Source organism: Drosophila sulfurigaster, chromosome 3 (genome assembly GCF_023558435.1).
Source record: "Drosophila sulfurigaster albostrigata strain 15112-1811.04 chromosome 3, ASM2355843v2, whole genome shotgun sequence".
Classification (NCBI taxonomy): Eukaryota; Metazoa; Arthropoda; class Insecta; order Diptera; family Drosophilidae; genus Drosophila; species Drosophila sulfurigaster.
In genome coordinates, this window is record NC_084883.1 from 18795233 (window position 1) to 18812844 (window position 17612).

The 17612-nt window shown below is 39.9% G+C and overlaps 2 protein-coding genes across 3 annotated transcripts in view; both read right to left on the bottom strand.

The window, feature by feature from the left end:
- The window catches only part of LOC133841307 (uncharacterized), a 95004-nt gene that overhangs the window by 12122 nt on the left and 65270 nt on the right, over positions 1-17612 (bottom strand). The window contains exon 1 of one of the 2 annotated variants that reach the window (XM_062273694.1): positions 1882-3140. The exons of the other annotated variant lie outside the window; for it this stretch is intronic. Coding sequence (XP_062129678.1) covers positions 1882-2841 — 960 coding nt within the window. The 5' untranslated portion in view covers positions 2842-3140. Of the gene's footprint in view, positions 1-1881; positions 3141-17612 lie in introns of those variants that run through there. 2 annotated transcript variants of the gene reach the window in all.
- Positions 9546-10377, bottom strand: LOC133844358 (mpv17-like protein 2). The gene has a single exon (XM_062278307.1). It carries the CDS (start codon positions 10250-10252, stop codon positions 9659-9661), a length of 594 nt encoding a protein of 197 aa, XP_062134291.1. The 5' UTR covers positions 10253-10377; the 3' UTR covers positions 9546-9658.

Here is a 17612-nt window from a genome sequence, read left to right on the forward strand (position 1 = left end):
ATATCTATATCTATATCTATATCTATATCTATATCTATATCTATATCTATATCTATATCTATATCTATATCTATATCTATATCTATATCTATATCTATATCTATATCTATATCTATATCTATATCTATATCTATATCTATATCTATATCTATATCTATATCTATATATATATATATATATATATTTAACTATCAAACCATTTGATGATGCTCATTGAACCAGCAACACAGCAACTCTATTCCACTGCCTTTGCCATGGTGGGAAGGTCAGGAAAGAGTCCAAGAGGCAATAGAGCGCGAAATGCCGGCGAATGGCGAGTCGTGAATGGCAATTGAGAGTGGTGAATAGCGAACCGAGCTGGTAAGCGTGGCAATAATGACGGTATTTATGGGTTTTGGCGAACGCATAAAAACGCAGGTTCTGACAACCAAACAAACGCTGTATGCTAGAGAATCCTTGGCGGAAAGAAACGGAATAAATGGTCTAGCTGCAAAAAAGAAACTGAAGCAAAAGCAGAAGCTGAAACTGAACGACACTTGCAACATTTAATTTATTATGCAAATGTGAACAAATGGCCCCAGTGGCCAAAGATGACAGTCGTCGTGAGTAATGGCATCACAGAACCATTGTCCTTCCCTATGCAACGGCAACGCTTCATTTGTATGTGAGCGTACTTATCGTAAGCCCGAGGTCGGTTACACTTTTCAGCTTTGACTTCATGTAGTTAGTGTCTGTCCCTTAGTGGGCCACAAAGTGGTTTTCTGCGATAACACACACATGCCATGAATTCGGGAATCTGATACCCAAAGTCCAAACAAATTGAGTTACATGCAGATAATCGTTTATCAGATACGTTCACAATGTGTCCCAGCAAAATGTTTCTGAAATTGCGAACATTATTCATGGTTGTGTTCGTGGATGGTCTGACATTAAGCGCATTGCAAAAAAAAGTACAATAAAATAAACTGCATTCAAAAAAGAAAATAACCATCAAATATAAATTTAAAGAATGTTGGCTGCATCGATTTCTGGGATTTACCATAAATGGAATATATGTATATCCCATCATTTTTTCCAATATTTTTTAAGTAAAAATATAGATTTGATGAGAGGAACTTTTTTTTTTTGTATAAATGGTATTAAAATTGAATTGAAAAAGTAATACTTTTCATTCTTGTTTAATTTTTTTTTACTTTCTCCTTAAACGTTTTTTTTTTAATTTAAAATTTTCATATTTTAAGGATTTTTGTTTACTACAAGGTAGTATTATTTTTGTTATCACAATATTTGAATAGAATTATTCTGTTAAGTAATATTAAACAACTTCAGTTTCAAATGCCATGAACGTTAAATAAATAAAAGTTTCTCATGTTTTCTTTCTCGGGGAATCAATATGTTTGCCCATCGATAGCAAATTATGATGTTTTAGTTTTGTGTACACAGGAATCTACTACGTGCTTAACTTTTGCCTAGTTCTATTTGAGCAGATTATAGTGCTCTATTAATCATAATAAAAGGGAACCGATAATTTAAAATATTCCATTTGTTGGGCTTAAACTTTCATGTCAATTATCTTCCGCTTTGTGCGCAGAAATCATTTATCTAAATCAAATCATTTATTGTATTATGCATAAATTGATTCTAGTATATTGAAATACAATACTTGTGCGGCAGATGTTTCTTTCTAGTCTGTTGAACTGCCAACAAACTCCGCCCCTCCCCAGCTCGTCGGGCTCATTTAAATCGCGGCACGAACCAAATGCGCGTCAATAATCGTAAATGTGTCCCCATCACAATGGCGAAACAGGCCATGAATGCCAATTAGAGAGTTGGCTTAACTGTTATCGTTGTCTACCATACTTTATACTTTGGCACACCCACCTGGTAGTCCATGTAGTTGTCGAAGTGCATGTAGGAGCAAGCGCCGCCAGCGCCTGGCACCGCCAACGGTATCGGAAGACCGTTCTCGTCCAGCTCGACGGCAGGCGGTGGCGGAGGCGTTGGCGGCAGATTGTCCCCCTTGAAGGACACACGCTTGGTGTGCCCATCGCCACGTCGATTGCGTCCCAGGGTGCCAGCAAAGCGGCCAGCGTGCATGGCACCGCCGGCGGCCAGAGTGCCCATCATATATGACAGCGAGCCACAGCCAACGACGGCGTCTTGATTCGGCTGCTGCTGCTGTTGGGAGGATGGCAGGCCGCAGCCACCGAAGCGAAAGTGTGGCATGCAAGTGGTAGTGGTGCCACCTGCACCGCACTCGCTGCCCTCAAAGTCGCTCTCGACGTCCGTCACAAAGGCAGCCGGCTGAAAGCCGCGCGGCAGCGTCGCCGCCGTGGTCGCCGTCATTGCTGTGGCAGCTGCCGACGATGCTGGCGATGCTCGGTTCAGTGTGCCCGTGCACAGTATGTTGACAGGCTGTGGGTGGCCATGGGTGAGCTGGTGTGGAAGTGTGTGTGGATGCTGTTGCAGTTGGATGCTGTGTGGAAACTGTTCGCCGCCGCCGCCGCCGCCGCTTTGCAGAAGCGCCAATTCGCCGCTAAGCCCAGCATTGCCCGCCGCTGCCGCTGCTGCTGCTGCTGCTGCTCCGTCTGTGCTCGCAGTCAAAATATGTGTGGGCTGCAGCTGATAGTAGTGCTCGACGCCACCCTGTGGCTGTGATGCGCCGGCTAAGTTTGCTCCAGGTCCAACTCCGCCGCCTTGTGTTATCAGTGTTGTGGGTATCACCATGATGGGCAGCATTGTTGGTGTGCCCGTTGCCACCGGCTGCGCCGTGTTGCCGCCGGCCTGCAACATTTCCATTTGACACATCTCCTCATAACTAAGCGGACGTAGGTGCTCCATTACGCTACTATTGTTTATGTGGGCGTGGCAGCCTGTCTGTCTAGTCTATCAGCAATTTAATGGTCTCGCACTTTAAGCTTTTCACCTAGACAAACACTCAAGTTCACTCACGCACTCGCACACTTACACACACATCGGTGTATGTGTGTGTGTATATACCGACAGCGACGTCGCCTGCACACGAAGCGAGGGGTGGGGGCGAATTCAATAGATTTCGCGCGCGTACCTTTGGCAATTCAATCGCATGGTTTTTTGCTCGTGCGCCTGAGTCAACTTTATCTCGCGACAGTCATTCAGCAACTAAAGCTGAGAAGCCATTTCAATGGCCATTGCTATTGCTCATTCACTTTGAATTCGCCGTCGCCATTTTGTGCAGAGCTCGCACATGCGCTGAGAGCAAACACCCAATTCGCCGCCTCTCTTTTGCTCTTCGCCGCAACTTGCGTCGCCGCATCTCTCTTTTTACTTCGCCTCTCGCTTAGCATTTTGTTTTGATTCCGATTTTGTGGGTACGTCGTGGGGTCTTGTGGGTTCACTCAGCTCTGCCATGGATGGACCACTGTTGATTTCCATTTTGTTTTGTTGCTGCCGCGCCGAGGGAAATTAAAATACTTGAAGCTGCCGCGGCCAGACTTGAATGCAAGATTTTAATTGCCGCGCAGCAAGAATCGCAGCGCATCGCATCGCAGCGAATCGCATCGCATTGAATCGCATCGCATCAGGGGAAATAGGCAGTGGACAGAACAGCGACTGACTCTTGACTTCTGCGGCGACGGTTCCCAGCTGTGCAACCAACTGTTGGCCCAACTGCGGCCAGCCTGCCAGACTCTGCATGGTCAGCTGAATGGGCTATAATTGCGGCTGCCTATTCTGCAAGCGACATCAGGACTTTTGTTACAACAAAAAAATGCTGTGCCTGACTATCATTAAATTATTTTATTGCTCTAGGCTTAAAGGGCTGGCGTTAGAACCATCGCAAATGTGTTAAAAGAGCAGCTATTCCGTTGCAAATACTTTTGCTTTTTTAATAAGAGATTCAATGAATTTGTATTGTGTTATTTTTTAAATAATTTAAGCAAGACATTATCATATTTGAATATATTTGGTGCTAAGAAAAAGTGTTTGGTATTTCTGTATTTATTGATATGCCCTCATTATAAGAAAAATTGTATTCGAAGTAAATGTTCTTAACGGTTTAGTTCTTCAGAATTTTTTTTTACATTTCTAACAGGTTTTGAAATTATTTGTTTAATTAAAAATATTATTTAAAATATTCCCATATTAAAGATTTTTATTAAGGTTTAGTGTACCTTTATTTCGATATTCAATATTTGTTGGGGAATTTTACGAAATTTTTCGATCTAAGTGAACTGTAAGATGTTTTAAAAGTTTAATTAAAATAGCTTTGTAATGTTGGAAATTTGTTAATCTTTTCATTTTAAAATTAGAAATTTGTTGTTTATAGTATTTAAGACTTTATAATAATCTTAAGTAGCCACCAAATGACTATTCAAAATTAGTTCAAAAGAATTTTAATTTCTATTAATCTTTCGATTGATTACGTTTTTTTCCGCCGTCAACTCGCCGCCAAAATAAAATGAAATAATAACGATAAAAGGAATACAACTTTCTTTATCTCAATCTTACTGTCCATAATTTGTATGCATCCCTTTGTATGTAAATATCTTTTCAGTTCTTAAGGCACTTAAGAACTCCGCTCGCAGGCGAAGGTAGTCGACTGATTCAAGCAATGTATATAACGAGTGCTCCTATTATGTATGCATACTCTTGTATGTTAAAATTACGCTGTTGTCCATTTCATAAAGTCGCAAATTTCTTTTGGCCCCAAAATGGAGAGAAACAGAACGAGATCCAGAAACAAGGAACAAGAAACAAGCAACAGAAACAGAAACAGAACTGTTGAACTGCTGCCTGCGGGGCTCGATTCCATTTGTGTGTGAAAGACAAAGGCAAAAAACACAGTTGGAAATGTCTTGTGCAGATTTTTGCCTGAACTTTTTTTGTTTCATATATATTTTGTTGTTCTTATTTGTGTACAATTGCCACCAGGCTCAGTCTCAGTCTGAGTTTCTCCCGTCAACGTTTCCGTCGCCATCTCTCAGCTCCCAGGTCCTCCATTTAGATTTGTTTCATCCTATTATCCTGGTTAACCGGCTCGTTCGCTCTGTGTGCTTTCTACACGGCCTTCCGTTCTCAGTTCTCCATGCTCCGTTCGCCGTGGCGTTCCGGTCTTGCCACTGTCTGCCACCGTCCCACACTTTGCCCATTTGTCAAGTAATGCGCCCAACTCGACTTTTTGTAATTACAAAAACGCGGCGAAGGCTCCGCGAGTGGAGGAGGGGAGGGAAGTGGGAGTGGGGTAGACGAGACAGGGAATTGCGGAGCAACGGGACATCGGGATTGGCGGCTCAAAAAGCATCGTGTTGGGGTTTTGTGGTGCTCGTTAAAATTTGTTGCTCTCATTTCGATTTTTCAACGTATTGTTGTTGTCGTCGTTGCTGCTGTTTCTCTTGTTATTATTGTTGTGATTGTTGTTGTTGTTAATGTTGTTACTGCGATTGTTGTTGTTGTTGTTGTTGTTGATACCGTTCTGCTTGTGTTTTTTGGGGCATTGTTGCCCGCCGGTTTTTAGTGCTTTTTCATATCCCAGTGGCGGCAAAGTTTACGCTGTATTCGAAGGTAAGTATTTTGCTTAAATGTGCGAAACGGATTTAAAAGCTGTCGCTGCTGCCCGCGACTCCGTGATTCACAGTGATTTATTGTGATGGCTCATTTTGAGTCGAAGCGCACTTTAAATGCATATTCAATTTCACCCCCTCCGCACAGTTAAAAGTTTTTAATCATTCACCAACTTTTTTTTTGACTACAACTACATAGAGCAAGCATGCTATAAAGTGGCTGTCCAAAAAGTCTGCTGGATACAATTTGATGTGCCGTCATTTAACGCTTGGTTAACCACGCAAACAGTTGAAAAACGGAAGCGTCCAAGGGGCAAGCAGCGTGCATAATTTGAGAGAGTGTGCTGCAGACTGGACTCGACTCGAAAGCATTTCAGCTTAAAAATCTGAGCTGTCAGAAGGCGGGCACTTTTAAATAAATTATTCCAAAACGACAAACACGCTCGATTACATTCTCCAAGCTCTCCAACTATTCTGGCTGCTAGCCTCAAAAATTTGCTAGAGCATAATTAATTATGCAGTAACTTAGAGGCAAGTTCAAGAGTCCTCTCTAAAACCATGTTAATGATTATAGTTATTTGCCAACCTTAGACACACGCAGACACACACATGATGCTGATAAATTAGCTCGCATTAGCGATGTTGGGTATGTATAGATTAGGCTCGATTAAGTTTTCGGCATAGGTGCCATTAGAATGAAGGTTAGACGAAAAACAAAGTTGTCGGATTTGGCGCAAGCAACTCGTTAAAAAAGCGCGTGAGTCCCGACTAAATAAATGTCTAATTAAGATAAAGGCAACTTCTTCTGTGCCCCAAATTGTGAAGGATTGGCAGAAGACAGAGACGTCTCTGAGTAGGCTTTTCTTTTTTGTTTGTGGGCGGTACTTAGTGACTTTATCTTTTGTAGGTGGAAAACAAAATAAGATACAGAACAAGAAAGCTGCAAACAAGTGTGCTCAACTGTGAGATACTTGCTACTTGTTTTTAATAAAAGTATATTTGTGTTAATCTACAAATATACCAACAATTAAAAAATATAGTATATACCAAATATAGTGTTTGATATATTAATTTGGTATATGAATTTGTATAATTAATTTGGTATATTTGTAGAATAATATCGTACTATATGCCAATTATAGTATTTTGTATATACTATACGGTTAAAAAATTTACCATAAAGTTTAAAAAATTCCCAACTTTAAATTTACGTTGTTAATCAATTTCAATTTGTCGAAGTAGTCGTGACAAAAATCTTAAACAAACTTAATCTGCGTGTTCATCTCGGTTGTTGACGCTGTTCAAAAATATATATATACTTGTACCTGTTCTATACATATGTTGGAAACATAACGTTATTATACCCTTCTATCCAATGGGTAGCGGGTATTAAAAGCAAAGACGCAGTTCAAGCTGCTGCCACTCTTGAATACTTTGCTAATTAAGTAACCTGTTATGAGGGACTTAATGTCGTAATACATTTTTATGATCGCAAATGGAATTATAACTGCGAACAAGTGGCTCTTCCTCGCACACTACTTCATTCAGAGTTTCACAGCTGCAGACACATAAGGATAGATACAGATACAGATACAAATGGAGCCAGCGAGAAGCCAGCAGGTGGCTTTTGATTAAGCATGCAGCAGCAACAGCAGCAGTTACTGGACGACAATTTCTGTAATTTCATAGGAAAACATCATTGACAATTCTGTTTGAATGCTTCAAGCGTCAATTAAGACTCAAATGCGCTCAGAGCTCAGCAGCTGTCCGCACTAATGTCGACAGATACATATGTATCTTTTGTGTCTTTGTGTGCGTGTATGTGTGTGTCCTCGTACAACTAAATCGATGTTGTCGATGAATGCGAATCGTTAGTATTAAATGAATGTTAAGTACTTAAAAAAAAAACCTGTCCTTGACATCGCTTTGAACATGTGACGACAGGATATTGCAGCAGAGCAATATTTATTTTAATTATTTATATGTAAATTAATTTATGTGGTATTTATTTAACCGTGTCTACGTATATTTTGATGTTTTTCTGTTATTTATGTAAATACAGTTTTTATAATAATCATTAACCTAGTATTTTTTCATTTTAATTTATTTACCTCTTTTATGAAATGAGATTTTGAGGTTATTTTGGCATTGGCTTCAACTAATTTGCATCAGTTTAGCACTTAAGAGCAGCTGGACCTAATGACGCTCTGACTGATTTAAATGCAGACCCCAGCAGAAAAGGTAAACACGCACAGCCGCCAACACGTTTTCTCATTTAAGAGACATTAACCACACACACACACAAAGATACAGACAAACAAATACACATACAAACAACATGCATACATACTGCGCATTAAAGAGCTAAACGCAAGCTAGCTGAGCAATGTCCTGGAACCGAAAACTTTGCCTGCCGTCGTCCTCGTGTGCCTTGTGAGCTTTTAAATTAAATCACAAAATACAGATAGAGTCAGTAAGGCAGCCAGAGCGAAGAGTAAACCAAATAAATGAACCCTTTTGGGTACACTCCTAAGTTGTCCTTGTGCGCGCAACGACCAAAGGCAGATAAAGCGACAGGACAGGAAGTCAACTTGCCAGCCGGACGATGACGACGTCGACAACGGCGACGGCGACGGTGACGCTTACAATGATGGCGATGGCGATGGCGAAGGCGAATCATCGTGTGTTTTGCTTGGCAGTTGGCAGTAGCGCGTTGCCAGGACAGCCGAAAAAAGGATAATGGCATAAAATCCAGCAAAATGAAAAGAAAGCGGCAAATCATGTTAAGAGATTTAAATTGGATTAGTCGACGTGTGTGGCTGTGTATTTTTAGCACACACAAACACACATACACACATGGCGTATACTTAATCTTGGTATGTGTTTCGTGTGGGTGTGAACTCGCGTTTGGCCGTGAATGCCATGGTGGCATTGCCATCCTCAGAAGCAGACACAGAGACAGAGACAGAGACTGCTGCAGTCCAGGACTCACACGTCTTGACATCAATTTTGTCACTTGATTTTTTTTACATTTCGCATTTTACATTTTTTATGTTGCTCGGTTTTCCTTTTTTATTTGGTGTTCTTATGTTTTGTATGCTTGACACAATTCCTCGACGAGTGCTCAGAGCTTTGGTCGTAGTCGTCGTCGTTGCTCCTTCAAGTGGTCGATGGCATTCACTCAACACATTCTACGAGCTGCTCTAGCTGCTCTTTAACAGTCGGCTGTCTTTAGAAAAAGGAAGCATTTGATGTGTTCTGCCAGCAAAATAAATACGCTATCAATTCAATTTGAATTTAAACTACACAACGGAATATATTTTTAGAAGTGCCGAAATAAATACTCAGTAACGGGTATCTATGCGTTATTGACTACATTTGGACAATTCGAATCTTTAGCTTCCCAGTTGCAATCGTTACAGATTTGATTTGCCATAAAAATAAAGGATAATATTTCGCCAAGGTATATTTAATGCACACCTTTAAATTCCACATTATCTGTGGCAAAAGTTACGCAATCGAAATATTTCAACTAAGAAATTCTAAAAGACAGTTCACATTTATTTCACCGACAAAACCTTAATCTTTAATGAGCTGGCAAAGGTCACGTGAAGGACCCACATGTGTGTGTGAGGGTGTGTGTGTGTGTGTTGCCACAAACAGCGCACAACACATGATAGAAGAAGATGAAGAAGATTCTCAAACAATTCATCAACCCAACAAGTTTGCAGTTGACTTGCCCTTTTTTGTGGCACTGCGAAATAAATATAATCAAATAATCCTTCTATTTAAAGTTTACACCAAACATGTTTTCAGCTGAAGTCAGTTCATCTTTGTGTTGTCTGTTGACTTTTCACTGATTTGCTTTGATGTCGCAGAGACGTTTGTTTTATTTCACATATATCTGAACTCATTAATATGCAGACGACGCGACTTTTGATGCCTAGACGATAGCTTGAGTTGGATTGAATATCCAATTTGCTGGCAATTAACCGATATTTCCAATTAATTAAATGTGTTGAAAGCAGATCTTGGTAACTCACGTAAGAATTTAATAAATTTACAATTTTTTTTTTCGCGATTAAATAAATTTCAATACAATACGTTTCCGATGGCTCTTAATCCGTTTCTGTGTCTGAATTCTGTTTCTTTTTGTACTTCACTTTCGAGGTAAACACATCATAGCCCAGACTCACAGAATTATCGTAGAACACACGATATCTGGGTGCAACGAAGAAAAAGTTGATGAATTGCGCCGCCGGCCAGACAGTCCATTCGGCTGCATATAGCGTGACAGCCTTATCTTTGATCTCTTCCCGTACCTCTTCCCACGACTTGTGCTCCAATATGCCCATCGTAAGGAAGAATACACTGATGTAGAACGGCGAGCATATGAATTGATCCAGCAGTATCTTGCGGATGACCGTGTGTATCGTCCGCTTAGGATACATATAGTCGAGATACTGATACCAGTAGTGACAGACAATGCCAACTGTTAGACCCGAGATGCCCATGCGCAGGGTGCGTGTTCGATCCCAGCCAACGATATCGCCCTTATAGCGCTCATACGATTGCTCCAGCGTGTCCCCCAACATGCTCAACGATATCGAGATGCCGATATTCGTGTAGAGCAGAAACTTTCGGCTGAAGGCGGTGTTGTGCCATCGGCTGATGACCTTTTGCACGCTAATCCATTGTTCACGATAACGCATTTGATTAAATGTCAAGGAGCTGCAAAGGGGACCAACGGGAACCCTTCTAATCAATTCAATTTAACAAACTATAGACTATAGTTTGAACATTATTCAAGTGTGTAAAACAGTGCTGACATTTGAGTCGAATGTAATAGTAGAAAATTGAGAAATAAATTAAAATTGTAAACGTAGTTTTCTTGGAATATTTTTTGTGAGGTCTTTCATGTGCAAATACGCAAAATGGTAGCTAAGGAGACGAAGCATTTAACTGCGAGGAAACGGATAAGTAAGCAAATCAATTTGACGCCATCAAAGCAAATGAGTTTCGGGCCGATTTTTGGGGCAGAGAGAGTTCGGTCGAGCGACAGAAATGGTCCAAAAAAGGGATATAAAAGGGTTAAGTTCGACTGCGTCAAAACACACGCAAAGCGAAGGAGGCTCATCCCGACTCGCTCTCTGGGCATTTGAATAATAACAGCAACAGCAACAACAAGAACACCGCAGCACTTGGCACATGTTGCTCACAGCTTCAGTGGTTTTGCCATTCAGAATTTGGTGTGGGTTGTGTGCTTTATTTGCGTGCTGGGGAGTTGATTCCCGGCAAATCATTTGCACGCGATTCCCAATACTTTTGACAGTGTCCCCAGCAAAAACCGCAGCAGCAGCAGCAGCATCAGCAGCCCTTCTCGCCCTGGGGAAATCATCCTTCATACATATGCTCCCCGGTACGCTCGACTGAACGAGCAACCAACCATGCTACTGAATTGAAAAATATTTACGGCATTCTACATTTTACGCTAAAATCCAATTTTATTTTTATATTTCGTCGAAAATCCGCCATAAAACGTACCCACATAGTCCTCTATCACGCTCTCTCTCTTCCTCCCTTGATGTATTCCATATTCGTAATCCTTCTTCCCTCTGCCCACTGCTGCTTGCCAATTGAAAAGCAGCCGCCGTAAATTCGGCTTTGCATTTTATTTGCATTTGGCGCCGCAGATGAGCTTCAGTTTTTCCAGATTCCCCTGTCAGTCCGTGTTGTGCCGCCCCAGAATCACAGAATCGGGGGGCCGGAAAGCGAGGAGCCTTCTGTTTCAATAGCAATGGCAGAGCGACAAATGAATTTATTTTGCTTCATTGTTATTGGTGTTATTTGCGCGGGTTAAATATGCCAAATTGCGCGAGGTGTCCAATTGAAGCAAACACACGCTCATAACCCACTCTATAGAGAGGAATTATTCTATGATAGACTATTTTTTATAACGTTAATCTATCATTTTTTGTGTGGTTTTTATAGAATTCCACGTGATTCATTATAATGTAATTTGATTAAAGCAGAATTTTATTGATGTAGTAAAACTATATAAAGTAGTTCCATTCAAATATCTTTTGCATCACGCGCAGAACTTATGAGAGACTCTTAACTTGAAAAAGAATTGGGATACCAGACTAAGCTTCGAAAAGATGCTAACTTTGTAAGCAGTTGAAATTAGTTAAATAATATAAATTTTGAGTTTGGGAACTTTTCGATATTGAAAAGAATTTTCGATACAAATATGTGTACATACTTAAATTTAACGTAATATGTGGAATTATTGCAGAAGCTTCATAATAATTCATTAATTTGTTTTCATTGTTTAATTTTTACATCATATTATCACGATTTTAAAATGTTTCTTAGTTTTAAGTTTTTTCTGCTTTCTCTTTGAAAAAGCGATCACAATTAGGCCTTCAGTTTAGCTATTGAAGATCTTTGAAATGTGTGCTTCAAAGCTACTTTAGCTTTCGATATATTTTATAGTATTAATTCTACCATTTTTTCAAACACTGGCTTTTGATTTCATGTCGCCAGATCAACACAAATAGTGTAAAATAAATACTAATAATTTTGCATTTGGTAAGAGAGATTTTTTGCAATATTTGCATACAGCTTGTTGCTTAATCTGTAAGTGTAGTTAAAATTTAAAACTGTTTACTGCATACACAGCGAGCGAAATAATAGTTATTTTGTGCTTTCTGGCGACCGCCGCAGGACCTAAACAAGTAAGTACAACACACTGGACAGTTGCCAGGTTCACAAAGCGTAACTGAAGCAGAGTAAATTAGAATGCATAATACCCTACAAATAAGATAAAACTGAAAGGTGGTTAAATAATAAACGAATTGAATATTTAAACCAATCATAAATTGAGCAAGAAACCACAAAATTAGCATCGAAAATATGTGCATACTTTATAGCATACCCCATTAAATGCGGATGCGATAGTGTAGGGCATGCCCCAAAGTACAAAACAGGCAAGTTGCAACAAATGCATTTCCATAGTTTTGCTCACTTTGTTATGCTGATTTTTCACATTTTTCGTTTTCATTTTCGTTTTCGTTTCGTTTCGGTTTTCAGGGTTTGCTTTTGTTATTGTTTTGGACCGTTCCGCTCTCAATACTTTTTTCCTTTTTTTGTATTTTTTTGGCACTGAACTCTGAATGTTGTACGAGTGTGCATTTTAATTGAATTTTTTATTTCACTCAATGAAAGCAAAAGTTGAATATGCGAGCATCGAAGCGTAAAAAGTGTCATAATCCCATCGGTCCTGCCCACATCAACATCACTTTGTCCTTGTGTCGTCCCCTTTCGAAGCAGGGCATGGATCAGTGCCTGAGGTGCCAACAAAAAAAACTAGTGGAAAACTGTCCTTGCCAAGAGTTTATCATTTCGGTCATTTGTATTGAGTCGTTGAGTCACAACATGGACATGCACATACATACATAGTTAAATGTATCGTTTGAACAATTTTTGGAATCATTCCCTAATTGGTTTGCAATCGATTTTGAATGATATCCAAGTGTTGTCACCCTGCCGAGCCCTGCCCTGCGTTGCGTTACCCAAAACTTCCGATTTATGCAAATAAAATCGAGATGTGTTTTTAATGAGATTTTGACAGTGAACAGTGACACAGCCTCAGCCTAACGATGATGCAATCGACGAGAGGACCAACTAGCTTCTGCTTAGACAGCAGCTCGTGCCACTTGGAAAAGCAATCAATTTGACAATTTACTTGAACTCCAATAAAGTTTTCCAAATTTGCATTCAGCTTTCACAAGAAGCAATGTGTGCCTTTTTTTAGGGCGACAAGTGTTGCCAATAAATCGAAGCTTTAAAAGCTAGAGTGACGATTTTTGGTACATGCAACCAAAACTACGGTTCTTATGATTCCTGAAAATATGCTTAAGATGAAATACAAATTGTAGAAGTTATTTAACGGCTGCTGCAGTAGAGTTTAATTGCTTTTGTTTGCAATTTTCTGTATTTTGGACTTAATGGCACATTTTGAACGTAATAATATCAATATACCAAATATAGCCTTCAGTCTATTTCAGTTTATTTTGATATATTTATTTTCTATTTTGTATTAATATATAGGCAATAATTTTAAAGCATTTAAAGTGTCTTTAAATAAAATACACTTTTATTTGTTGGCAATCAAATTTCTATGAGAAGTTAGTAGATTATTTAACTGTTTATGCCCTAAGCCATTTGCTTGTATTTTATTTATGTTTTAATTACTATTTACACATAAACAGAATTGCTTAAGCTATGATTTTAAAGCAATTGTTGAATGCTTCGTCGCTTAAACTGCAATTGTCGGGGTCAAGCAACTTGTTCCGCATTTAAATTGCACCATTGAGGCAAATAAGTCAGTTCACTGAAAAGGTAAACGAACAAATTGTCAACATGGCCGCAAACGACAGTCGACAGTTGACCGTCCACTGCCCGTTGCCAGTCGTACCAATTTCGTTAAGGTAAACAAACATGGTGCTTGCCACATTCCACGATTGCCGCGTGTAATCAAACAAACCCTGCGCCACTCTGCCACCCCGCTTTGACTAGTTGTGGCTGTTGCTGCTGTGGAGGAAGGCAGCAACAAAGGAGCAGCAAAACGTTGAGCAGCACGTGAAGTGCGCTGGATTGTGGACACCTGATTACCAGCCCAGTGAACGTGTCTGTTTATGAGGCGCAAAAATGTCATACATCATGCGACACGTGCAATGCATAGAGCATAGAGACTGGCAGTGGCAGTGGCAGCAACGGTGCTGTGGCTGTTGCTGCCTGCTAGTACCTCTAATTTAGGAGCTGACATGGCGACGAGGCAAACGAGGCATTGTGAGGCAACTGTATCAGAGCCAACGCTAAAAAAAAACCATTTGAATCCGACGAAAAATTGTGCGAAACGAAGCGACGAGCAGCGGCCTTTCGCTTCTCTTCGTCCTTTACGGGAGTGTCGGCAGCTTGCAGCGTCATCCTTGTCGCCATCTAGCCACCATCAGCTACAGCTTTAGCATCAACATCAGCATAATCATCATCAGCAACAGCAGTGCCAACGACAGTAGAAAGCGGGCTGAGGAGGCAAAGTGAATTAAGCTAAAGCCAGGACACGACAGGACAGGTGTGTGTTGGCATGATATTCTCAAAATACGCAAACATATACATATGTGGAATGTATATATATATATGTACATCGCAGCAAGTGGCACATGACGCGTTAAACTATTAAGTACTTTTTGCATTATGATGCAAAGACTCCAAGCAGGGAGCCACTTTCCACATATGAGGCGTGACTCGATGATGAGGGGTGGGCATCATGCACTGCCAAATGAGTCGTACTGGCGCAATGTTCCTTCCATAAAAATTCTCTAAAATTATTGCGCACGCTTTATTGCGCAATTTGCACAAGAGAACTAAATAAAAAAAAGCAAATGGCAAGTCATAAAAATAAATATTTATTTAATGCCCGTTGACAAATAATTTAATGCACACAAGATTTGTATACCAATTATTCGAACACATTTACATTTAAATGTTGGATTTTTGCACAGCGAGGCAATTAGATAATTGAAAGCACTGCCAAATAATTGAAACAACTACTGCTAGAGATCTTTTCTATGGCTGCTTACGTGATTAGCTCCAGTCATGTCGAGTAATTATATATGCACACAGAGTATAGAAAAGGAACTCTTGATAAGTGTAAACTGAAATATTCAGTAAATACAAAGACGGAGAAGCGACGAACGAGCGTCGAAAAAAATATCCTTTGAAATGTCTGCTAATGGTTGGGAGCAAAACATAGTAGTGCTGTGGCAGTGGTGAGGTGAGGAGCAGGAGGACGAAGGCGACAGGCGGGCGGGTGAGGCTGCGCTCTAATTAGAATAATTTCGCGCTGCGCTGCGTGCGCCAACGTTGGAAATGTTCTACCATCTGTCAAGGGGTGGCAGCGGCAGCAGCAGGTGCTTGCCTGCAGGACATACACACACACACACACACACACACACACACCAGTGCACAACGCAAACAGTTTGGTGTGTGTGTTTGTGTGTGTATAGCATATATGGGCTGGTCGACTTTGTCGAGCATGACGAGCAAATGTCAGAGCAAAAGGTCAGTGAACCTGACTCTGGCGACGAGGACAAAGTGACATAGCCTCAAAATAATCACCAAGAGCGCCAGCAGCGACATAGCATATAACACACACATGTCACACTCTCACACACACACATAAAACACACACTGACTCGCTTCACAACACAAACACATAGAGCAAAATTACACACACACTCAGAAAACACACACTCGTTGTTGGCGTTCATCTTTAAATTGCAAAATGTAATTAATTTGTGGGCGATTTTTCATTTCCTGCCTCCTGACTTTGTACTTCGACTGCACAAGCAAACTTTCTTCGTCGCCTTTCCACCTTCCACCTTCCACCTTCCACTTTTCATTTTTCGCGTTACTAATTTCCTCATCATTTGCGGTTGCGTTGTCGTTATTGGCAGCAAGCTTTTCCTTCATCTCTCTGCCACACACACAGCCCATAAGTTGCCGCATGCACACAGCTTTGTGGGGCTTAATTTTAATTAATTTCAATGTGTGTCTGATTTAGTTAATGCGGCGCCAAAGATTTCTCTTCGTTATAAGCCGACAAGCTCAGCGTGAAGCACACAGCCAATTTTCATTTGCGAAAAACGAAGCGAAAAATGTTTTTCCAACGTTTTTCCTACGCAGCTCGCACACAAAGGTACAAGAGTATTTTAATTTAGTGGCCAAATATGTAGCCTTGGCTTTAGGCTGCACATACAACCGCAATCACCATATGCTCATAAATATTTTGATTTGCATATAGAACAGACAGGATATTATGTTTTCGTCAGGCTATTTTCAAATTACAATGGTCTTAGGACTGTAAGTCACCAGAGACTTGTAAATGTTTAAGGAAATTACAGAAAATCATAATAATAAAAATGTTATATTGTAAATTAAATCTTTAATTTTAAGACCTATTTTCGGTATCTTTAAAAATATAGAAACTAATGCTCGGAAGCGGTTAAGTTTTGAGACATTTTCCACATTAAGCATAAGTTATTTCATAAACAAAAACTATTTATATATTCTAGGCAACAAAATAATGATGGAAAAGGATTTAAAAAAGGTGTAAAGTAAAAACGAAAATAACCGCACAAGCTCAATTGTTCACGTTTCGCAAAGTTTTAATAACTAAAGTAATAGTTATATATTGTGCCTAAAGACCTTTATTGTATAAATTGAAGTATTATTTTTTGCTTCTTTAAAAATATATTAACCATTTTAATACAGTTTCCTTAAATTTTATCACGCTTTCATTATTTAATTACTAACAGAAACAATGTTGAAATAAAGAACAAAAGACACAACCAAGGTCGCATCAGAAACACAAAGGTATGCAGTGAGCTGCTCTCATGTGAATTTTGTTTAATTCTACGTTAATGAATTCCATACGTTTATGCATAAATAAGAATGCCAGCCAAATATGAATTCCCAATACACACAACGTTGATGCGAAAAACTGACGATATTTTATCTGTTTTTTGCAATGTTTGTTAATGCTTGTTTAGCTGATTTGCAAATACGCATCGATGTCAACATCAGCATAATTTGCTAAGATTTTCGTTTCGTCTGTTTGGCAACAAATGCATAAATCAATTCGAACTGTTTCCAAATCATACTTTGACATGTTTTTGGCTTTGCCATGCGATCCATAAATAGCAGAGTGTCAACAAAATAAAAGCGAGCGAAAAGGAAACAAAATGCAGAGGGAACCAAAACAAAAGTGTCGACAATTGAAAACGTATAAACTTGTGGTTGGCAGCAGGAGATGAAACTGAAGCTGGAACTGAAGCTCGAGTGCGGGTAATCGAATAAGGCAAAAGCCAAGGTATACACAAAAGCCAATGGGAAATAACGTACACACACAAACATACATACATAGACTGTGCAAAACGGAAACGGAAACAGAGAACGCAATTTTTGTGGTACAAATACTATACAAATTTAATGGTGCGCAAATTTTTA

Coding starts and splice junctions, on each gene's coding strand:
- LOC133844358 (XM_062278307.1), bottom strand. CDS start 10,252: ATGCGTTATCGTGAACAATGGATTAGCGTGCAAAAGGTCATCAGCCGA.